The sequence below is a fragment of the Cyprinus carpio genome, chromosome B16 (assembly GCF_018340385.1).
Source record: "Cyprinus carpio isolate SPL01 chromosome B16, ASM1834038v1, whole genome shotgun sequence".
Classification (NCBI taxonomy): Eukaryota; Metazoa; Chordata; class Actinopteri; order Cypriniformes; family Cyprinidae; genus Cyprinus; species Cyprinus carpio.
The window spans coordinates 6,502,076-6,526,372 of record NC_056612.1 but is presented as its reverse complement, the minus strand read 5'-3'; the positions used below and the strand labels follow the sequence as shown (position 1 = coordinate 6,526,372).

General features: G+C 40.2%; 1 protein-coding gene and 1 pseudogene across 4 annotated transcripts; one reads left to right on the top strand and one right to left on the bottom strand.

Annotated features, from left to right (window-relative positions):
* LOC109075091 overlaps positions 1-10,174 on the top strand; it is a 228,828-nt pseudogene extending 218,654 nt beyond the window's left edge.
* Positions 9,427-23,173, bottom strand: ctnnb1 (catenin (cadherin-associated protein), beta 1). Of its 4 annotated transcripts, none has more exons than XM_042740476.1 (17): positions 22,989-23,173; positions 17,358-17,402; positions 17,022-17,246; positions 16,461-16,714; positions 16,136-16,374; positions 15,727-15,928; positions 14,892-15,036; positions 14,702-14,805; positions 14,573-14,599; positions 13,822-14,160; positions 13,541-13,699; positions 13,244-13,363; positions 12,252-12,402; positions 11,808-11,929; positions 11,459-11,519; positions 10,400-10,625; positions 9,427-10,172 (listed from the first exon to the last, which is right to left on the bottom strand). In XM_042740476.1, exons 2-16 carry the CDS (start codon positions 17,368-17,370, stop codon positions 10,417-10,419), a joined length of 2,370 nt encoding a protein of 789 aa, XP_042596410.1. In that variant the 5' UTR covers positions 17,371-17,402; positions 22,989-23,173; the 3' UTR covers positions 9,427-10,172; positions 10,400-10,416. The 4 variants fall into 4 exon arrangements, with proteins under 4 accessions (XP_042596410.1, XP_042596408.1, XP_042596411.1 ...); XM_042740474.1 differs by lacking the exon at positions 22,989-23,173 and adding an exon at positions 22,081-22,194; XM_042740477.1 differs by lacking the exons at positions 10,400-10,625; positions 22,989-23,173 and adding an exon at positions 22,081-22,196.
* Positions 23,174-24,297: the final 1,124 nt, after the last annotated feature.

Below are 24,297 nucleotides of genomic sequence, written 5' to 3'. Positions count from 1 at the left end.
AGACGTACTGATAAACTTGCACTTCAAGGATTGTCTTTGTTGTGGTTTCTGCAGATTACCTTTATAATCATAGTAAGCACTTCTGCAGCGACCAGCTTGACTGAGCTCAGCTTCGCGTTTTTAATGTGCCGCATTTTTCTTTAACAGTTACTTTTAAAGAGCCCCTCTCAAGCTGCAGCTATCTGTTTCATTCATTTTTGTGCTGTCTTTGCGCTGTCTTCTGAGTGAATGCTTCCGGTATGTGTATCCGTTCCATTACAGTAAACACATCCAGTGTGTAGGCACGTTTTTGTACAGTTGTAAAATGTCACGTTACACACAATCATGACCTGTGATTGTTTACATTATCACTCATCGCTGTCACTTCAGAAAACTCATACACATCGTAAGTCCTACTATTTATTATGTGTAGCTAGTGTTGTTGTATTGCTTAAATATAACAATTTGAAATAACCCAATAAAATAACCCAGATACGTTTTTTTCTTAAAGGGGTCATATGATGCGATTTCAAATTGTCCTTTCTCTTTGGAGTGTTACAAGCTCTTGGTGAATAAAGAAGATCTGTGAAGTTGCAAAGACTAAAGTCTCAAATTCAAAGAGATATTCTTTATAAAAGTTGAGACTCATCCACGCCCCCCTGAAACGGCTCGTTCTAACACGCCCCCACATATCTACATCAGTATGTGGGAAGATTTGCATAACGCCGCCCAGATGCTCACACAAAGAAAGAAGGCGTACCCTTTATTCTCGTTGTAGTATTGTTGTTGCCGCCACCGCCATGTCGTATAGACGCTGTGTGTTTCACTGTGTATGTGAAACTACTTTGTTTGTCCTTCCAAAAGCAGACTATATCCGCTTCGTCATGCCTGGGGCTGATCCGTGCTGGTCGCTGAGGAAATACATCGACTTCGCACTGTGGATCGCTGAATCGGCTTTCACCGTGAACGAAGTGGCTTCCAGCCCGGGGTCGTTACATGTGGTTGCTGCAAGACCAAGGTACCTTCCTTCGTAGAATCCGCCTGCCGCACTTTTCTCAAGCCGCCCACCTCTGCTCATTCAAGCCAGCCGGTGCTCACTCAAGGCCGCGGTGTATGACGCTGTTTTGTTGAGAAAGCAAAATTACTTTGTTTTTGCCTTCCAAAAGAAAACACAACTAGAAATCCTGTTTATATCACGTTTATAATGGGTTTTATGTTTTTGTCTCGTCGCTCCGGCCGGACAAGGCTTCACAATATGTTGAGGTGTAACATTTCCGTCACACGCTTGAGGCATTCAGCCAATCACAACGTGCTGGATAGCTGGCCAATCACAGATCACCTCGCTTTTCAGAGAGATGAGCCTTGTGAAAATCGACGCGTTTCAGAAGGCGGGGCATAGAGGAGAAACAATAATGTACAGTATGTGGAAAATAATGTTTTTTTTTTTTAACCTTAAACCGCATAAACACATTTCATTACACCAAATACACAAAATAATGTTCTTTTTAGCAGCATCATATGCCCCTTTTAAGTTAAAAAATAAGAAGAAAATTGCAGTTAAGACTTTTTTTTAAAGAATGTTTTGTGAATCCGGCCCCAGGTGTTAATGTTAGACACTAAATGTGTGGCCACGTGTATAAGTAAATTAATGACTGGATGAATGATTCTTTTGTAATACTGTTCAAATAAATATACACTTATCATATACTTATCCCTCTGTCAAGCCCCTTGGAAGACCAGCATCCATTTTAAATGGGTGAATAGGTAATGCCTTGTGTATTGGCGAGGAAGGAAATTAACTAAGGATAAAATGACTTGTTCAGCCGGGTACATAACTCTGTTGCCTAGTAACGGGTGCATATTAAGGTGGGCAGGCGGGCTGGGGTGATGACATCAGAGATAAAGAGCACAAGTGTGTGTGTTCTCGCACAAGACATCAGACTCTTCAGAAACGTGATGAAGATCCCACCACCCTTCTTATTACAGACCCCTCCTCATACTCCGGGGTATAACCCTATTTCTTCATCAATTGCGTCTTTGAAATCTAAAAAAAATAAATCAGAAGATTTGTCCCTTAGTGTCACAGGAGTTTTTCCAGATAGCATTAGTTCTTCAGACAGTGCTTTTGTGCAAAAGATTTCATCCTGGTGTGTTTTGCCCGGTTGTTTTGGAAGTAAAGGGAGCATTTTCTGAACTTGCCGTCACAAACTGTGGACTCCTTGCTTAGATGTGGCTCAGCATGAAAGTGTGTGTGAGACATAAACACAGAATAAGACAAACTTTTGAAGTGCCAGTTGATCCCAGTCTGTTCTGGACTTTGGCATATTGTCTGAACATGATAGTTCCGTTTCAGCTCTGTGTGCTTCTGTATAGTGACTAAATTGCAGCTTTCGTGGCCTGCATACAGTTTCAAAAATGATCTGCCAATGAACTGATCAATGTACATTATTGTTTCTCCTTTGTGCCCAGCCTTTCTGAAACGTGTCGATTTTTACAAAGCTGATCGGTCTGAAAAGCGAGGTGTACGCTGATTGGCCAGCTATTCAGTGCGTTGTGATTGGCCGAATGCCTCAAGCATGTGACGGAAATATTACACCCATTACCATACCGTTTCCCGGCACGGGGAGACAAATCCAATAAAACCCATTACAAACGAGCCATTTGTTGCATCCAGTGGGGATATAATTATGGATTATAATGACTTATACTGTCTTTTTATGCGGTGTATTGCGTATTGTGCTGCGTAAACATAACCATGTCTGCATTTGTGATCGGAGAAACAACAAACAACAAGCGCTACATTACACTGCTCAAAACTCGCGTTTGAATCATCAGTGGCAAATTCTTTATATATAAAAAATGTACTTACAGGCTGTGAGTCAGAAGTGCCAGACTGTCCTTGCAAAGATGGAGCTGCCCCACTTTATAGAAACAGCTTTTGTGCCACAGACGCATTGTAGGCTACTGGTTCAGGAAACAGTCCTCCATAAAATGCGCTGCACACATCTGTATATTTGGGTTGAACTGTTCTGGAACAGTGTTGTAAATACCACTTAACCATTGATTTCTAGTTGTCCTCTTTCAGAAGGCTAAACAAAGTATTTTCGCTTTCACAATGAAACATCGTCTCCACAACATGGCACCGGCGGCAACAGCGAGAATAAAAGTTGCGCCTTCTTTCTTTGCGTGAACATTTGGACAGAGTTATGCAAATCTTCCCACATCATGACATAGACATGGGGGCGTATTAGAACAAGCCATTTTAGGAGGGTGTGGTTGACTCTTAACTTTTATAAATATCTCTTTGGATTTAAGACTTTAGTCTTTGCAACTTTACAGATCTTATTTATGCACAGAGAGCTTGTAACACTCCAAAGAGAAACGAAAACTTGAAATCGCATCATATGACCCCTTTAATACCACCAATATGCCATTTGGTGATATTCCACAAATTAGTCAATCTACTCTAGAAAGCTTTTTAAGAGAACTACATTTTCATTATGTAAATATCACATTATATAACAAGAAATCAGAGCAGTATTTATCTTGCATAAAACTGTTAGGATTTAAATTAGGACAACAGCCTCAGCTGAACACATTCATTTACATGCACAATGAATAAAATCACCCTGATTATTTAACTGTACTGAAAATGTGATTTTAAATTGATATATAAAAGACTTAGTTCACCCAAAAAATACAAATTTTGGCAAGATTTAGTGATTTAGTCACTTTTTAGTTCATCTTCAAAACAGTGAAGATATTTTTTAATGAAATGAGATTTCTGTCCCTCCAAATAAAGTCCATGTAACCAAAACATTCATGCTCCAAAAATGTATAATGACATTGTAAAGGTAATATAAATTGAGCATTTAAATCCAAGAGTTCAGAAGAAACATGATCACTTTCTATAATGAACAAATGTAATGTATGCTTTTATTCACAAAAAAACTTGATTGACAAGCAAGAACCATTTTGTTCTCACACTTCAATCTACAGTTGAACTCCAGTTAACATTTTTGATAAACCACTCCATTCACGTGGATTTCTTTCATAATCTCTTTCTTAACTTTTTGGTTTTAGTTGTATGGACTTTCAATCGATGAAATTCTCCACAGGAGTTTATTGGAGTAGTACTGAGTGATGACTCCATTTATTCATTTATCCCTACACTATGTATCCCTGACCTGTAATCCTTGTTGTTGTTATTTTTGTATATTGATCACAGCTGAGTGATAGCATTGCTTAAGGTGTGTAGTTCACAAATCTATATTGTCCTGTCTGAAAGATGTACTGCAGCCCAGGTGAAGTAGTATTTTGTTTCACTATATATAGCTGATGATAAAAGCTGTTGTTTTGTACATTCTATTTAAAATGGAAATCTTTTGTGACATTATAAATGTTGTCACTTTCATGATTTATTGCTTTGTTGTTTTAAAAAATTACTGACTCCAAACTTTTAAATAGCTGTGTGTGTTAGGGGTTGCACAGACTAGTCGACTTCAATGCTCTCAATACTAGTCGCTTGTCCTATAGAGGGAGCAACAGGATAATAAATCTTTGAAGGACTTCCGCATTTGCGCTCCATTTCCAAACAGTTAAAATGACAAATAAATGTATGCTCCGAAAGCTCCACAAGATGTGTGATTATATTACTTGATTCTCGAAATTGAACGGGAGAATGCACATTCTAAACAGCTAATTGTGCAGGTAAATTAATCACTGTTGTAATCTAATGCGCTGCTGCACTGTAACACACACACATAGACTACAGACAGTAGCTCATACTTCACATGCAGATCGCGCGTGCACAGAATCATTCAGCGCGGAAAAGTACTGTCAACGCTGTTCTGTGATTTCTCAATAAAATAGCTTAGAAATTGAAATGTTCAAGCATATATTTCTTAATAACTAAATCCCACAGCGTCACTACTACTAGAGAGAAGCTGACATGTAGAATTAATTCACACACGCAATCGCTCTCGCTAATGCATTCATATAAATGTAATCTTTACTGTGCTACTTAGAACGAGCAGAAATATGTGAGAAATAAAACGACCCAAAGGCAAAAGAACTGATAAATATGAGCTGTTATAGGAGCAATAGCCATATGGGCAGCGCTGTGTCATATGCCATGTCTGTGCACAAGGGGATTGTCACAGCTCCAGACTTATTTGTTCATTTATGACGTCATCAGCGACTAGTCGACTTCGACCCGACTTTCATCACATAAATGTCGACTTTAAAAAAATGATGTCACACCCCTAGTGTGTGTGTATATATGTTCTTGTATTTAACAAAGTTTTATGGTCTAGTCATTTTCCTGATGTCTATTATTAGTTACTTTTTTCACATACAGTATATATTTTTACTGTCAAAAGATGGCAGGTAGATTTGTAGCAGTAGTGAGTTACGAAGGAAAAAGTTCCAAACGGCCTTCCCGATTTCACAGCGTGTGTTGTACATCTGCCAGCATGAGGAGCAGGATTCACCGAGAGCTCTTAAAAAGATGAAGTGTCTGTCCTGTGCTGTTCATCAGAGGGGGCTTTCACTGACCCTCATTCACTCAGATGAAGCATCTCATCTGTGAGACGCCATCGAGATGACATTGTAATGGGCTCTGTCACACTGAAGTGCGGAGCGCCGCTAATTCTAAAAACAGACACGTCAAATCAGCGGCAAAGTACTCGAGTGTCATACGGGTTACCATTCATGCTATTTTCAGCCTGTTATGATAGAGCCGAGCTCGTGGAGTGCGTTAAAGTGACTAAATAGGTTTCACGCTGCTTCTGGTTGACATCGTACGAGAGTGTGTCGTCTGGGAGCCTGTTTCCTAAGGTACATTTCATCTTCTTCCCATACAGATGAGTGCGGTTGGCAGCTCCTGTTGGGGTTCTTCGGAAGGGCAGATCCTGGTTCACGTGCTGCAGAAACTGGCGGTGCCTACTAGGTGAGTTAATGGACACGGGCTCCTCATCCAGCGCTGCATAGGCCCCCGGTTGAGTCTCTTACGGCGACCCTCATCTTTGATCCATTCATGTCGCCGGCTGAGGCGTAGGCCTCTGATGAGAGCTTCTTTGAGCTCGGGCCTCACCCTCAGATTGATACAGGCCTATTGTGGCTGCCTGTGGGGGCAGGACCCCCCTCCTCTTCCTTCTGCTAAAACGAGAAGGAATCCCTTTGAAGTTGCCCAGCCAAGCTTGGGAGGCAAAGCTTCAGCAATATTAGGTTATTGGCAAAGCAGAGACGAATTACTGAAAACAGTGCATAACTGAATGATGACAACACCAGAATGCTTTCCGCTCTGGAGGCCCTTTTAAAAAAGTTTTAAGAGTATTCCAGGTGCGATTTAAGATATGCTCAAACAATATATTTGGTTACTACAAAAAATTATTTCCACTTTCCTCAAGTGTAATATACAATATTCAAAGCCGATGGCCTTTCAAAGTATACTGTATTTGATAGAATATGCGGTTGACGCTTGCACATAAAGTTTTATCAACTAGAGTTAAATTTTTTTTTTTGCTTTTTAAAATAAAAAATACCTCAAAGAGTTTGTTTACCCAAAAATAAAATTTGTCATTTACGTGTCATTCCATAAAACTTTCATTCACCTTTGAATCACACATAGTGAAATCGAGCCTGATCTCATGACGAAAACGTACCTGTGGGAAAAGAGTGTTAGGGTTTTTTTTTTTTTTTATTATTATTTTTTTTTTACCGGAACAGATGAACGTACATATGGTACATACGTTGGTTTTGCACGTGTCACCGCAGTTCTATCTTGAAATGTCCGTTGAGTGGTGCTATAACTGTAATGCTCATTTATGTTTTAAAATATTGTACCATCTGCGCTACACCTAAACCTACCCAATAGTATGAACAAGAGTGAATATGACAGAAAAACGCAATCGCAAGCATGCTGTTTTACTTTTCTTTTTTTTTTCTCGATCTTTCATCTTTGACCTCTTTCATTGTGAGTTTTTCACAAGATTTGTACCTAAGGATTCTGCATACTAAGTTAAATTCCATGCTGGTTGTACTACAGAGCAAGCTTGTGATGTCTGGAAAGCAAAACATGGAGCTGTAATCATAACTGTGTAAGAAAAGAGTTACAAGTGCTCATTGTTTAACGGCCTCTAGTGTTCATTTCTGTTGGAAACTGCAGTGATATGTACTTACTGATAGGTATTTTGCGTTTTGCAAAAAAGTTCCCACAGGTACGTTTTCGTCATGAGATCAGGGTGGAGCGGAAACCTGAGAGGTTTCTGTCCCTACATTAAAAGCCCAATTCTCCAAAACTTTTACAAGAAAAGTTTGTAAAAGTAATGCATTCTAATATAAACACTGATCAGTGTACATAAATAGAGCATGTTAAATATAAATGGAAGCTTAAACGCACAAGAACCAGTGAGGTTTGTTCTTGCACGTCAAGTACATTTGAGCTTCTGTTTACCATGTTTGATGTGCTCTATGTGTATGTATTGATCAATATTTATGTGTGAATAAAAGCCTAAATTAAATCGGTTCATTGTGTAAAGTCATTCTGTCACTCCTCAAAATAATTTTATTACACTGCTTGACTCATTTGGATTACTTTAATAATGTCTTTATGAACCTTTTTAAGCATTTTCAAGGGACAGAAATCTCTTTCTATAGGCTTGGTACAACAGTAACAGAATTTTCATGTTTGGATAAACTATCACTTTAACTTGTATCAAACCATTTAATGTATATGCAGATGAAGTTTGATATATTAGTCTTTTTAACCCCAGGTTAAGGCCACTTTTAACCCTAGTTACACAGTTTCACACTTGTAGTTTTAAATAGGGTTAGCTCTGATTTTGCCATTTACTTTAAGACGTATTGCTGGTCCTGTGCTTAATTCATCAGTGCATTTTTTTAATGAAAAAAAGCAGCAGATAGATGCTTAAAGAAATAGGGCTTGCTTTCAAAAAAATGTATCTGCTCCACATACATCGCAAACTTGCATTCTAATCTGGTCTGGTCTAATCTAATCTGATCCACTCAATTCACAATGGAACTGCTTGTTTCAAAAGAAAAGGGCATTTCTTAACATTATGTTTGTAAAATGTGCCGAGTGGTTTCATGTTGTATCGCAATACATTTATAAATAATGCTAAAACTCTGCAGTATTAGTTTCAACCAAATTCTGTTCTGCTGATTTGTTTGCTTGCTTTAGGGCATATCGGACAGACAATGATAAATACACCTCAGAAAAATCTATCTACTTGATTTTTAAATAATTCACGCTCAGTAGTGGCACTTAAAGGAATTGAATTAGCTTAGGTTCAGGTTACCTCTCAGTTTTAATTTGGAGAAATATTTAAAGTTTTTAAATTAGTAATTAATTTAGGGTGAAATTCAGTGTTTGCATCAATAATATATGTGGACACAGCGCTATCTTATTTAAGCAGGTCTGTGCTTGGCACTGCTCTCTAATTACCATATTCATGAAGTAAACAACCATTGTGAATAACTTTTGACTACAAGCTAATGCACAACATGTTTAATGCATTTAAATAATCGTTCAATTCTGGTACAAAAACACTATCTCATATACAGGTTAAAAGTATTAATTTCCAAGCATAAGCTGATGTAGTTCTTTATGATGTCCTTTAGCTAACGGTCAGTCCACGCTAGAAGACTGAAGATTGTTGCCTTGCATGTTTTTCCAGCTTAGAATGCATTTTCAGTCACAGCAAAATTCATTTTTTACAATGTCAAAAAACAACATGGAGGACACTGATTTGCACAGAGCTGAAAACATGGATGAGAGTGTGCTTGGGGAACAGCTTGATGTTTATTTTGCTCCTGCTTCCCAGTGCATCACTTTCTAACGCGCTGTCGCTCATCAGGACAGTGTACACACACACCTGACAGGCCAAAATCATTTGCAGCATCTCACAAGTGTGCACACCAGATAAGCCACTGTGACGGACAAGGGCTTCTGGTTACCAACTTAAGGCAACAAGCTTGAGACTTGCATTGTGTACTTGCCAGAAGTGAATGGATTTTTCACACATAAGTTTGTGTCTACTGAATTGTGTAAATTATTTAGGTTGTTTGGTTTTTGGTTGTATTGTGTACTTGAAAGAATTTTATTGCGCTCTTTTTTTTTTTTTCAGGTCCCAATCAGACATGGCAGTGGAATCACTAGCTGCAGAGATTCTGAAGGGCATCGGGTCCCAGGTAGAACTCAGATCCACAGAACAGAGTTTCACACCTGGTATTTAATATGTATATATGTGTACTTTCATTTTGTATCTGTAACTGTGATTTATAAGTGGCATTTTGCAAGAGACTATTGAACTCTCGCACAGTGGTTGTAAAATGTACTCTGTAATTCTAGAATGATTGCACTACTTAAGCTAATTTAAAAATCACATTTAGTGTATTCCAAGAATAAAAATGTCCACAATTAGATAAATTTAAAGTCCATTTTATTGTTTAGCCAGGTCATTACCAAGTCTCCAACCAACAATCGCAGGCTACAATAATTAGGGGTTCTTTTCAAAACCTTTCTAAAGCTACCATCAAAAAAATAGATCAAGACAGGGGGAGAAGGGGAACAAAAAAGGAAAACTGGCCCCAACTGATTGCAAACCCTTTGGAACATTAGTGATTTCTTTAAAGCAAGAGAGCTGATATTTGGACTTCTCCAATTCTTGGTTTTATACAAAAGCTACACAATGTTACATTTGATAAGAATACAATTCAACTGATTAATTAGTGTTCTACACCATAAACTCGATAAAATCTTGATGGATCATTACCACTATAACTCAACACTATGAGAGAGAAAGAGAGACAGTCGAAAGGAATACAAACTTCTGCAAAATAAAAGACGAGTATCATAAAGCAAGCTAGATAAGTACCATTACAGACTGAAATATCTTTTGAAAAATAAAAAGTAATAAAAAGTACAGGCAAGGCTAAGGTTGAAAATTCCATCTTAGGATTTGCATTTTGGGCTTTCTTCTGTCAATCACACCAAATTCTGACCGACCAAGACCAGAACAAAAGTTTTACTTCCATGTGTTCCCATAGGAAACTCAGCTTGTATTAGTGTGTCAGGCACTTTCAGAGAAACTAGCCCACTCTCTTGAGCCCGCTCAGCAACTCTACAGGCCAAAATCACAATGCAGGTTCATTCAGATCAGACGATACAGCTGCAGCAGAGAGAAAAGAGGGGACAAACAGATTAGAATCCCATTCAAGGGGAGAAACACGCACACATACAGGACTGTAATGAATTCAGATGCAGCTCAGATTAGTTCTGCTACCAGCGTGCTTTACTCCAGCCTTTTTAAATCTCCTACACACAGTGCGGTCAGCACAGACCAAACACAACCGCTCATTCGCATCGAGTGCACATTCGGGCGTCTTGGTGCCTCACCTAAAAAGTCATTGTATTTACAGATCGGTATCGAACCAGGCCAGCTGATTGCTGTCGCCTGGCGGGAGGCCATCTATCAGGTCCTGGGCGTGGCCGAGGTCAGGCAGGCCATCTACAGGGTAATCTGTGCCCGGGTGGTGCCCGCCCATCTCGTGCTCCATCATGGGATCCATGCCCATGGCATCCTGCCCGTAACCTCCGGAGTGGAAGGAACGGTAGCTTGGGTCTGGAGGACGAGGGGAGTGGATGGGAAGTGGAGGGAGCACACACACACACACACGTACGTTAGAGGAAGCATATTAAACGGGCAGCTCACAGTAGCACAACCTCAGACCCACAAGACCTGAGAGAGAACACAAGGCGTTTGACCCAACTCAACTGGAACCCGACATTCTCTAGGAATATGGTGCCCTATTAGAGCTTTTTTGTGTGTTTGGATGGATTATCTAAAATGAAATTAACCTTGAATGGTAATAGCCAAGTCATGCAAAATTTTCTATGTAATATCTCTCTATTGAGAAAAAACATGCAAATATAAATTTAGTTCAATTTAGTCATTAATTGTTTCCGAATTATTTATACATTTAGACTGATGGTTAAGCGCCTTTTTCTGACCATTTGTTGAAATCAGGACTGGGGGAAATATTTTTAAGAGATAAATCTCAAAAAAAGAAAATTCATTCAGGATTGTGAGGTTACAAACTCGTATTATGGATTTCTTCCATAAACTACGAAATATGTTAAGCAGAATGACATTAATTAATGAAGGCACTATTCACTTTCTTTGCACAGAAAAAGAAAACAAGTGAATGGTGATTGAAACTGTCAGATCTAACATTATGCCTGACATCTAATTTATTGAGGAAGTCTCAAAACTTGATGAAAGACAATTTTCAATCCTTATTGAAGAGTTCCAGGCCTTATTTAGTGCCCTGTCTTAATGGAAAGCGTCAGGCGTGTCTCTAGGTTTGGTGGGTGAAGGCTGATGAAGCAGTGAATTAGTGAGTATCACACCCAGATGCTGAGAGCAGATCTCATTTGTGAAAATGATGAACTTACCGTCCTGCCTGTAGCCCAGAGGCTCTCCCTGCGCACCGATGTCCAGCCCTAGATCTCCAGTCTGCAAACAGACAAACGAAAAAAAGATGCATAAGAGAAATGCTCACTTCAGGCTCAAATTCTGCGTATATCAGGACCAAATCAGTTCCACTAATGCTTTGAGTGCTTGAGGCTCATAAAAACAATAATGCTTTGTTAGAAAGTATCACCTGCCCAGTAAATTCACAAATATAACACCCACATCTGCCATAACCGATTCTGTAATGCGCTGGGAATTTATAGGCTTAATCTACAGCAGGGCTCTGTGCCAGCGTTGATTGCAGGATTTAGCAGAGATGAGCCCCCTTACCTCGTTCCAGGTCATGGGCTCAGTTCTGAACAGAGAGCTGGTGAGCTCCACAGACAGTCGTTTCTTGTAGTCCTGGGGCTTATCCTCAGACATGCGGAACAGAACTGCAGCAGCGTACGTGGCTGTGGGCGAGAGATAGCAACGTTAGTGTGACCGAGAAAACATTCAAGCCAGCCCTGCTCACCCCAGCCACTGCCTCCAGTGGAAATCCATGCATAGCTGAGAAAAAAATCTGCATAGTGTTTTGTATTCATACTTGCTTCTCTGTGTTTATTCTGTGGAAGTTTAACTTGTTTAACTCAAACTTTATGTTGAGACATCGGGAGGGAGTGACACAGTGTGCTGCCATTATTTATATGTAATTGATGTCTTTCTGCATTATTCTATGGTGGTTGTGCTCGCACACACGTGCTGCTTATTTAGAAGTGGAGCACACACACTCACCGACTCCCTCGTTTCTGGAGTGGAGGAGCTCTGTGAGAGGAGCGGTGGCTCCTTCTGCCTCAATGGCCTCAGCTGCCTCCTTATCCTGAGCCAGCTCACACAGCACACCTGCAGCTACACGCTGGATGTTCTCAATAGGAGAATACAGCAACTGCAGTGAAAGAGAGAGAGACACATCAGACTGGATTAAACTAAAAGTTAAGGGTCCTCCAAACTTTAATTCTTTAAAAATAATTTTTTAAAAAAAAGGTCCTTGAGTCTGAAATTCTCGTCTGAAATTTGTGCACATTAAAAAAATAAATACAGCCTGACGTCTTGTCAATCACATTTAACATGCATGCAATCTATAGATAAAACAAACAGCAAATCAAGACAATGAACAGAGAGACAATGATAAATAGAACAAAACAGAAAAATAAAAAAAAAGCCACCAAGTGAAAATCAAGAGACAGATTGAATGGTAAATAGAAAAAAGGCAGAACAAACAATATATAGAATAAATAGACTGACAGAACGAACTAAAGAATAATCAATATAGAAATGGAATGATAGAATGAAAAATAAACAGTCATAAAACAAAAACAAACAGAACACGATAGATAAAACAGCAGAACAATATATAAAACAAAAATGATAGCTATAGAACAGACAAACAGATAGAATGAACAGTAAATTTGTGAACAACCAAACAATAGATAGAAGTGATCGAATGAAAGAGTTCGACAGAATAAGAAAACAAATGAAAGAAATCAATAATGAATAATCAAAGTTAATGACAGAACAAATGACAGATAAAATGACAGACCAAACAAAAGAAAGATCAACAGACAGAATAATAGATTAATCTATAGATAAAAGGACAGAACAAACAAACAAACTAGATTAATAGCTACATAAATCAACAAAGCAAAAGATAACTTGATAAACAGAGAATGTTAGACAATAGAACAAACGTCATGACAGACAGATAATGTGAGGTCTCAGTGACTGACCTGAACAAACAGTGGAATAGTGTTGAGTCCTCTGATGACGATTCTGTTGTGAATGTCTCTTGCTAGAATGTGCAGAGCTCCAGTGCAGCCCTCCACGATCTCCTCCATACGCACACCCTCCTGGAACAACACACACATGAAAACTTCATTCACCTATCCATTCTGCAAGAAAATTACTGGATACCTTAACTTGTCTGATTATATGGATTAACTGGGTATAAGGGTTTCATCTCAGATTAATGAAATTGCACAATTCAGCGGACATAAAATGCAGACGATCATGTGAGCATGACTCACCACAAACTGCTGCTGTGTTCCACCCATGGAGGTGCGCCTCTGAGTATCCTGATGGGCCCTGACCAGAAGCTGCACCAGGCGGGGAATGGCACCTTGCTCTCTGAGTGGGGCATGGTTGGCAGGGCACAGTGCCAGGTTACGGATCAGCCCGACTGTGGCCTGGGAGAGGAAACATGCATTTAAAAAGTGGTAAAATATACCTGTATGAAAAAAAAAATCCTCTTCATGTACAATTACAGCCACTAAAAGACAGGAGTGATGATCTCATATCACTTCCATACCTTAATGAGAGGCCAATGTGAGGGAGGGTGGAGCAATTTGACCACCACAGGCAGCCCATAGTGCAGCCGCACTGCATTCTGGGCCATCTCTGCATCCTGATGTCTGGATGTGAGGTGACGTAGAGCGCAGATAGCAGGCTCGGTGATGTCCTCTCTGTCTCCGGCACGAAGTACAGTGCGCACAAGGGCCTCTATGCCGCCCACTTGGCACACCATCATCTTGTTCTTGTAGTTGTTGCAAGTGAGGTTGGACAGGATTCCAGCCGCACATGTCACCACGTTGATGTCATCTGAACCGAGCAACTGGACCAGGGTTCCCAAGAGCCCCTCCATGCCCTCCTGTAGAACAGAAAGATCCAGAGTTGAAATGTGCTGCTTTATCCAACCCAGAATTAGCATCCATGACAAACTCGATCCAGTTTTTTTTTTTCTTTTTAGTCCTGCACACGACCAGCCACAGCCATTCGTAACATTTTACTACACGTTACATGAGGTTGTAAGCCTACCATGAGTGGGTAAATGGTTAAATACACAAAATCATTCCAGAAATGTTTTAATTCAATAATTCTGATGCCACAACAACAGCTGGGTGAAATGTACACATAGCGCAGGCATTACAACCAAATGTAGCATCCATTCATGCTCCATCGACACGTTGTTTTTCCCACAATTTGATGTCCTTACTGTGTGGGGTCAGAGCTGGCTACAGCCCCTAACCCCCGTCACAGACAAAGGCAGGAATGACTGTTACCTGCACATCTACTTCGGCTAAAGACGTCTTCTCCATGGAAACAATAGGGAGACAGAAAGAGAGGTCTCATGTAGGAAGAACAGAAGACAGCGTAAAAGAGCTGAGGGGAAGAGACTGATGGATTGGTACCTGTTTGGTGGCGGCATCTGAGAGATTCCTCAAAGTCCACAAGCAGTTCTGTACCAGTCGCTGACTGGGGTCTGTGAGGTGAAGGCCAAGTGCTTGCATGCCACCTGAAAACAACACAAAGCATTTATGGTCAACCCATCCTACATTGTCAGCTCCAATCTTCCACTAAATTGAAGGCAAATGGACTCACCAGCCTCAACGATGGCAGGTTTGTTACTGGAGCAAACTGACAGCACTTTGAGCACTCGACTGGTGGTCCACAACAGTTTCTCATATGTGTAGGTCCTCATGATGTTGACCAGAGCCTGTGGACCTCCACTGGCCAGAATGATAAGCTGAAAAGAAAAGCAAATTATTTGAGTTAACCCAGGTTAACAATATACCATCAATACTGCACCGCTGAGACGAGTGTAACTTTATTAATAACCATTGTGTAAATGCAGCAATATACAAATGTACTATATTATTGTTTTGCTATAATACTCTAAGCTAATATTACAGCTTAGTGCGATTATGAAATCACAATGACTGATTTAAATGTATGCACTGGATGTTTCACATTTACGCACAAGCTCATGATCCAGTGTTCTCTGTCTGTCGGTTCAGAGTAAATGCTGCATCTGCTCTGAGTTTGGGTCGCTCGTAACATACATTTGGGAACAACATGCACCAACAATCTTGCTCAAATTTGAACTGAAAAGCACTTAAAACCAGTTGTTGTCAACAAAAGAGGAGCCTTAAGGTCTCTATGATCCTTGCAGCTCAAAGAGAGCAAACCTAGAGCTTTTTTTTTTATCTCTATTATCTGAATAAACAGCCCTATAATACAGACTTCCAGTGCCAAAGAAAAACATCAAGGTGCAAATCAAAAACACTTCAATTCCAAATATAGCAGATATGTTGTTGCACTGCTAGATATGAGTGACAAGATTTGAAAAATAAATAATACAATTTGTAAACAAGAGTAGATCTGGGCAAGAACCCTGCTGTGATGTGCCTATCTTTGAGAAGTTTTTGCTTCTTACTTTGCTTTCCTGATTGCCGTATGCCAGAATCTGAAGGCAGTCTGTTGTGATGGCGAGGAATTTGACATTTGTTTTGTTTAACAAGGCCACCATTTTCTGCAGGCCTCCGGCCAAACGGACAGCCATCTTGGCTCCTTCCTGGTGCAGTAGCAGGTTGTGTAGAGTCGTAATGGCATAAAACAGTACAGAGTCCACTGGGGAACTGAAGAGACCACAGCAATATTAATTAGATCAAAACTACAGATAAATAATGGGATTCAAGCTTAAGAACACAGAGCAGTTCTCAGTATGACTCAGCCTGCTAGACCTTGAATTCCAAACAAGTTTCCCTGATTCAAAAGATTCACTATACATCCGCATGATGGTCGATATTTGTCTGTTTGAAAATAGAGCATGAAGGAGAACCAACCCAAGCATTTTGACGAGGGCAGGGATGCCTCCTGATTTGAAGATGGAGAGCAGGCCTTCTCTGTGGTGGGAAAGATTGTGCAGGGTGCCGGAGGTGCAGCGGGCTGTTTCTACATCATTAGTGTTCTGCATCGTCCTCACAATGGCCGACACCATCTGTGGGGATCGCATGATGGCGTGACGAGAGGCCTCCTTCTTCGAGAGCTGGTGCACCATCACAGCTGCCTTATTTACCACCACCTGATGAAAGAAGAAGAAATCAAGCCATTAGCTTACTCTGACAGCATCACAGCATTGGCTGTTTTTGACAGTCCATCCATTCCAACCTGATCCTCATCGTTCAATAGTTTGGTGAGTTCTGGAATAGCACGGGTGGCCAGCTCTGCATCGTCCTGGTAGTTAATGAGATTGACCACGGCGTGTTTGAGCATCTGCGAGGGCTCAGCAAGGCGCTGGACGTTGGTAGGGTGAGCAGAGTCGAACTGTGTGGAAGGTATCTGCATGCTCTCATCTAGAGTCTCTGGGAACATGGCTGCCCGAACTCTCTGGGCTCTGGTCATGGCGTACTGACCATCAATGTCTACAGAGAAAGCACAGTACTATATTAAGCAACTGTCTTATGCACAGTTATTCAAAACTACTATAAAGATCTGTTATGTCTACAAATATAATACAGTGATTGTTAATCCCACAATAATAAAAAAAAACTAGAACAGTGAAATTGTCTCAGCATTGTTTATTACATAGACCAATGTGACTACAGATTACAGTTTCTGTTTTTAACATTTAAGACTTTTTTTTTTCTTCAACCTTGCATTTAGTAAATAATAATTTTTCCATATTCTTTCCATGAATTCTTAAAACTGGAGAATAGATATACCACTTACCTGCTACCTGGTCCTGGCTGAAGGACTGGTTAAAGCCCTGCTCCCACTCATACAGCACCTGATTATCCACATCGTCATCCTCTGGGTTGCCCTTGCCGCTTAGGGATGGGGCAGTGGTTGTGGCCCCAGAGTGGATACCTGAGTCCAGGTAAGACTGTTGCTGCCAATGGCTGACCGCGGCCTTGCGATCCGGCTCCATGGCCATGTCGAGCTCCATCAAGTCAGCTGCACATAAAATATTGCAAAATGCTATAATCGAATAGTATTTAAACCAAAAGTTATTTTAGCTCTGACATCTAACAATATTTCACTATAGCAACATGTAAAATAACTTACATTGGGTAGCCATGATTCTCTCACAGCCAAGCACAGCTTCCAAATCTGAAAAACAAACACAGCAAAATGGTTAATTTCACATCCGTGGTGCCAACTTTCTCTCGTTCTCATATAGCACTCAACTCCATCTCTTAGACACACACAAACATTCCACAAAGTCCGGCGTGCAGCACACAGAAGCCCCAGTGTTCAGACTGAATGCTCTCTGTCTCCTAACCTGACTGCAGCTGGGATGAAAGAGTCAGGCAGGATGTGCCACACTACACACACACACAGCCGCTCTTTATTATCTGCAGGTCCCTCATGATACTCCCCGGAAAGAGCTTGGGGTGAACAATAAACAGTGCTACAGGAAATCAAAGGTCTATGTTATAATTCAGGAATTTGGGGTTTGTTGTAGGCATCACTCCGTCTATCCTTTAAAAGTATCCTTTAAATCATCCAGTAAAGGTTTATTAATAAAGACTTGATTACAAAAAGTTATATTCAAGTATTTAAAACAATATGAATGTCAAGGTAACTTCTACCCAGCTGAGATTAGTTTTGTCAATTTTGTGAGAATAATTTGAATAATAATAACATTCCTGCTGCCTTGAAAGTATCAGTTAGAAGGCTATAAATTGACTAAAATCGGTTTCAAAATGTACACCAGCTTTTTCTAGCAAAACGTGTTTGATGCATAGCTGTATGGTTTTCTGCTATTACTGCAAATCAGAAGTTATTTTTTGCATCCATTTAGAAGAAGGTTCAATGAAAGAAATATTTTTGATATGCATTTCCAAACAAACGTATCAACGGGCCACTGAAAATAGCCCTGAATATATCAGGCCTTATGATATGACATACTTCTGGCAAAAATATCTATGTAGAAAGCCTGGGGAAGCTTTTTCTGTATTTTACAAAGTCACTCCATCACAAGCATGATAATAAAGCTTGAGCTATTAGCGTCACTCCAAACATCCAACCCCCATCTCCACCTCTAAGCCATGAGAGTTTTTAGTAAAAGAGGTGCTAAAGGTTTATATGACCTACAATAATGATTTAGCCAGAAACCCCACCATCACAACAGCGTCAATATGCGCATGACATTCTTTGTCGATTGCCCATCAACGTCAGCAGTTAACACCTACTGAAGCGATATTGAATTCAGTGTCTCAGTCTGGGGGGCCCCGGTCTCCTTCCTTTTTGTGAGGCCTCCTCCAAAATTACCATAACACAAGCCCCAAGCCCACCTCCTTTATTCAGACGTACAACACCCCTCTCCAAGTCAGCAGGCAGAATTCAACCCCTCTCAGAGACATCCAAAATTCACATGTAGCCTTGACACCAAAACTGGCTGCCCATGTCTCTCCATTGTGTTGGTTAGCAAAACATACTGTTCCTCTCAGTCAAACAGCTCTTACAAAACACAAACATGTTGCAGCATGTGGAAAGGTCACTCAGTAGAACATTTGGGCTAGCTCTTGTCAACATTTTGCTGTTCCTGTTCAGGAGTCCATGTTGAACAGCACCACAGGAGGCTTAGCTTTATGACGCAGCAAGATCTTGGCAAACATTCAGAGAAAAATAACTTTTCCTGTTTGTTGGGCTCTAGTCTCGCACGCACTTTTGTCAGGATTTGGCTCTCAAAAGCAGCCTCTTCAAGTTCAGGAGCTGAATTAGGTCAAGCAAGTAAAGGCTAGACTGGAATACAGATGTGTGTTGTGTTGCACACAGTCTATTATGGATAAACCTCAATTACACAAAGACATAATGGGGCTTGCCTTTCTAAAGACACCAAGTCAGTATATCCTATTTTAGAGCTATAATTATACAACAGACTGAACACTATGGCAACAAAATAGTGATGCACCGAAACATTTTCCATTTCAGCCAAAATTGTTTTAGAGAGCGTAAAATGAGCGAGACAGTGACACTTTATTAGCTGTTCCTGATGGTGCTTAGTGTCAGAGTCTGCTTTACACATGGATAAGCCACAACTGGTGATTGTTATATTGAATACTGATTGCTTGATTTGAATCAATCTTCATTTTGATGAACCAACATCAATTCTTTGAATTCCAAGAATCAAAAATTTAAGGCTATGCTGTTTTCTGTCGACATGTGAACAAAACTTCACTGCGCATTTTAATTTTTCAATTGTTGATTTGATTATGAAATGCATGTTAATTAAATCACTATTAAATACTCAATTTTCAGCTAAATGAACGTTCATTTATTTTTCAGTGCAAAAAAAAAAAAAGTGCATCACTACAACAAAACACTTAAACTGCATCCCAGCTCAACAACGAAACCTAAAATCAGGCCATTTGTTTTTACAAATGGGAATGTCACCTGGACCAACACAGGTGCCAAAACAAACCCCCGGTCCAGGAGGAAAATGGAACTGACACACCAAAGCCTATAAAAATGTCTCAGTCTTGTGCAGCTCTGCGTCAGAGTCAAAATGACACGGTCAGCTCTTATGTTATATATATTTGCCAATAACGAGGACAGTTCCTCTAGGAGGCAGCTGTCAGTATTGTGAATGCAGAGCATGGAAAGTGTGTTTGATAAGGGAATGTGTAAAACAGTGCTGCTGTGGCACTCTGCCTGGGGCTGCCGAGAGTTTCACAGCAGTCAGCCAGTCACTCGGTCTATGGTTCACAACATCTGGAGTCAATTGGAGAGATAAACCCAGCAGCATACAGGCCTTAACCCCCCTGCGGTATTACTGCTCGCTCTCGCACGCAACATGAGGTGCCAACTGAGCCTCAGCCTCCAAGAAATCCCACACACAAGCTACACGCAAACAGTCCTCTTGCTCACAGTCAGTTGAGATGATGCATGGAAATAAGTCCTAACAAACCACTACATGTTAGTCTGGGTCATTGATGAGGATGTAGTTAGACAATCTATTTTCCCTTCCAGAGCTCAATCGCTGGGTTATACAATCATCTGAATGGACGGTGCGAATACAATCATGAAGAGAAAAGCTTCTGGGTGAGCTCTTCTGAATTTTACTCTAGCTAAACTCCACTAGTTTCTTTTTCACAGACAGACTGGCTTGGGCATGAAAAAACCCAACCCTAATAACCACATGCGTGTGTTTTTCACTGCCTGGCCAACATGCACATCTGAAACCAATCTGAATGTTTTGGTACCTCTACTGGGTGGAATATGGGTGGAGTTGGCCACATAGAAAAAGGATGAAAGATTCATAGTCCATACAGAGCTCTAACAGAGAGGTTACTAACAATGAACAGCAAATAAGTGTTCATTACTCAAAGCCTGAATCTGACTTGGAACCCGGCACACAAATCTGTTATGCATACATAGAATTTCAGACTCAGCGTTCTTAGGAAAAGCTAACGTCTGCATCAAAAAACAATAGCCTGGACCAAACCCACCATTCTTGTGTCATTAGTCCCTTCAACCCTCCTAGCTGGAGCTCTATCAGACCTCAAAGCTAACACAAAAAAAAAAAAAAAAAAAAAAAAAAAAAAAAAAAAAAAAAAAAAAAAAAAAAAAAAAAAAAAAAAAATCTAAAAACAGATTGTTGGTTTCACCTAGCCCGATCCTAACATAGTATATAGCTAAATTAGTACTGCACATACACCTGGGCTTTGCATTAAAGTTTCCAACATATGGCCAAAAAAAAAAAAAAAAAAAAAATCAACCATCTAAAGTTTTCTCAAACACAGTGCCTATTCCATACTCAACGACTGGCTCCTCCAAAGAAACCTGAGGAGGCTTGAGAAGACTGAGGCATTTGTTTGTTATCCTTGGCATTCGGACAGCATGTGAATTTAAATACCACCCAAATGGCTTGGGCTAAGTGCCTGTTGTGACCAGGGGCACGCAGCTTGGATAGTAATTTCAACACCCGCATTCAATTTCAAAGATCTGCCTATTGTGTGCAGTATTTCAAAAGATCTTAGTTGCTAGCTCCCAGGAACATCCTATACTACACATCTGCTCCAAATGTGTCAGTTGTGATGAGAGATGCTCTAACAGCACGAGTCTGTGCACATGTGCACGTACACAGTGTATCCTGACTTCATATACCTCACCCAGATTCAAAAACATACTGTAGCCGCTCTGTACAACTGAATTAACTGCCGCAGACGCTTCCATGAGCTTAGGCATGAAGACTCAAAGTAAGCAGTGGGAGAACACTGTGTTGTACAACAGGTAAAGAAAAATGACGATTCATACGCCAATTAGTTTTCTAAAAGTTCTTGATAATCTAAACAGCTGTCAAACTGAATGTCCACAAATGTTCGACAACTATTACAAGCATTTTACTAACTCTAATAAGTAAAATGTACCATTTTTTGCAAGTTTTTGTTCTAAATTTGTCAAGTAAATTTCACGCATGGAAGTAAACCCCATTTAAGCCAATAAAATTATGCAAAATTTCAGTAAATTGAACACGCAACAAAAACATCAGTAGCGTATACCTACTGATGTTCATTTCTGAAGTTTAAAAAAAAGAAGAAGATATTCTTACTGCCTTCAGTTAGACTCCATGACAGAGGTGAAGGAAAAGGCACATATGTCTGGTTTACTTTTTAAGCCATGTGAATCATTAACAAATCTACTACCAGTTGTGCTTACATGGGCGGCTGATAAACAAACCCTTTAAAAACATATATAAACATATATAAACCCTTTAATACTTTTACAGATCGTCAGACAGACTGCAGGAAAGTCAATTGAGAAGGTAAAAAAATCCACTCACTGCATGCTGAAATAATGCTCAAGTCAGTTGGGTGTATTGTTAAGAAGAGCTGTGGAGTGATGTATGGGTAGGGTTTGCGCCCGTCCGCGCGCATCGAGGATCCCCACCCCCATCAGCACGAGCTCCAGCAGAGTCCGATTTCACTCAAGCTCCTCCTCGACTTCCTCTCAACGGCCAAACACTTTTAAATGCCTTTGTTTGTTTCTTACCGAGACTTAAATATGGGTCATAATTAGAGTATTTAACAACAGCGCATGACTTTACTAATATCATAAGTGTTTATAACTCAAGGTGACAGAGCTGGCCACGCATTTGAGCAGAAAATGTTACCACAAACTTAATATCCACCAGATATTAGTTCGTAACAAAAAAAGGTTAAAACATCTCGAGCTCAGTAATACACAAACAGAGCTTCACGTTAAAGGGTTATCTTAAAGGCAGCTAGTTTACTTTAGTTAACCACAGACTAACTTTCAACCGCACAACCGACTTAAACACAGGTTTGAGATAGCGGCAAGACTAAACGAACTTTATCTGTTGAATTTTACAGAGGGAATTTAATGTAAAAAGGAGGCAGATATCCAGTTGAGTTAGGGGAGGATTTTACATGGTCTCCACAAAACACTTTCCCAGCCCCAAAATGCTAACCAAGCTAGCACAATAGACAAAATCTCTTAACTCGAAGCTTTAAATACAGCTTTTCTGATTCGTTAAAACGCTTATATTTTTACTGTCGAACAAATCCGCGTTTATATATGTGACTGTAAGTGTAATCTGGTCGTGATTTTGCAGTAATAATATTTCCTCCGCCTGATTCACCTCCGCTTTCCCCACAGCTGCAGAAAGACATTCCCTCCTTACATTCCATACGATAACGAACCACACATTGTATCGGCGAAAACACTCACCTGTGTCAAAAGCTGTATATTCCCTTTTCGCGTGTCAGTGCTTAAACACGAATAAAGGCGACAATCCGTGGAGAAAATGTGAGGGGAAGACCCACGGCGCGCGGCAGCTCCTGCGGAGAGTGAATGTGTGCGCGAGGACTCCGCGCTCGCGCAGCAGCACACTGGGAAAGATGGCGTCACTCCATATGTGCGCGAGCCATTATAAAAACTCCTACCTATGCCATATCCCGTCGCCTTCCGGAAAACTAGATCCCGTGCCGTTGGATCTCTATTGAAATGAAACAAAAGCCGGTTCCGTACTCAAAAATGACTTACAGATATAAAATTCAGTCGTGTTAATGATGGCTGCGAGCTGAACGAACGAAATATGAGATCATTTAGAAAACAATTATGTAAAAATCGTGCGTAGGAATACCAGGACTGCACGGCTGTGGTGCGGCAAGGGGGCGCACCTATTCATTAAGTTTTATGACTATCGCAATAAAGATTGTGTGTAGTATTGACGAGAAGCAACGCCACAAGATAAACTAGATTAAAATCATGAAAAAAAAATGCAATTTCTCTGTTGAAATGAATGCTGGTAGACCTTCGTGGCAAACGTGAGCTAATATAGGTTTTTAGAGACGGAGGAAGTTTTTCCATCCCTCTATCCTCTGTAGAACAATGCAGCGAGGATCGGAAAACTACTGGATCAAACTGCTGAGACATTTTACTGACACGTGTTAAAATGACGATCTGTTTAACTGTATACTGTATTTACTATAATTTAAAACTAGAAAAGCTCCAAGGACATTTTTTCGGCTGCAGCAGAGTGTTCGGTTTACAAAAGTAAATATTAAATGTATTAAGTTTAAACCCAAGAAATGTCGATGCATATTTAATATATGTCCTTTAACGTGCATATTTTGCATGTATCCAAAACACAATTGGTGTTGTGACTGTGTGCCTCCATGGTGAAGCTGTCATGTTCAGACTAGTTCTTACCTCAACTCTTCCCTGAGTTTCCATGGAAAAATAGAGAGAGGAGGGGCTGAGGAAACACAACAGTGTCAAAACACACTTTAACCATATATGGTTTAATAAATCATCTTTATTTGTAACAGTTCAACATTATGAAGGCATTTTGGTATTTTTTATACCTTACGACAACATTGGTCATTGATCTACCCTTGTTTGGACCCTTGTATTCAGCTTATCAAACTGTTATTGAAGATGGTAAACATCACAATTAAAAATCTAACAACAGACAACTATGTAATACATATGAACAGCAATCAAGATATGTGGGTTGAAGGGATGACCCCTAAAA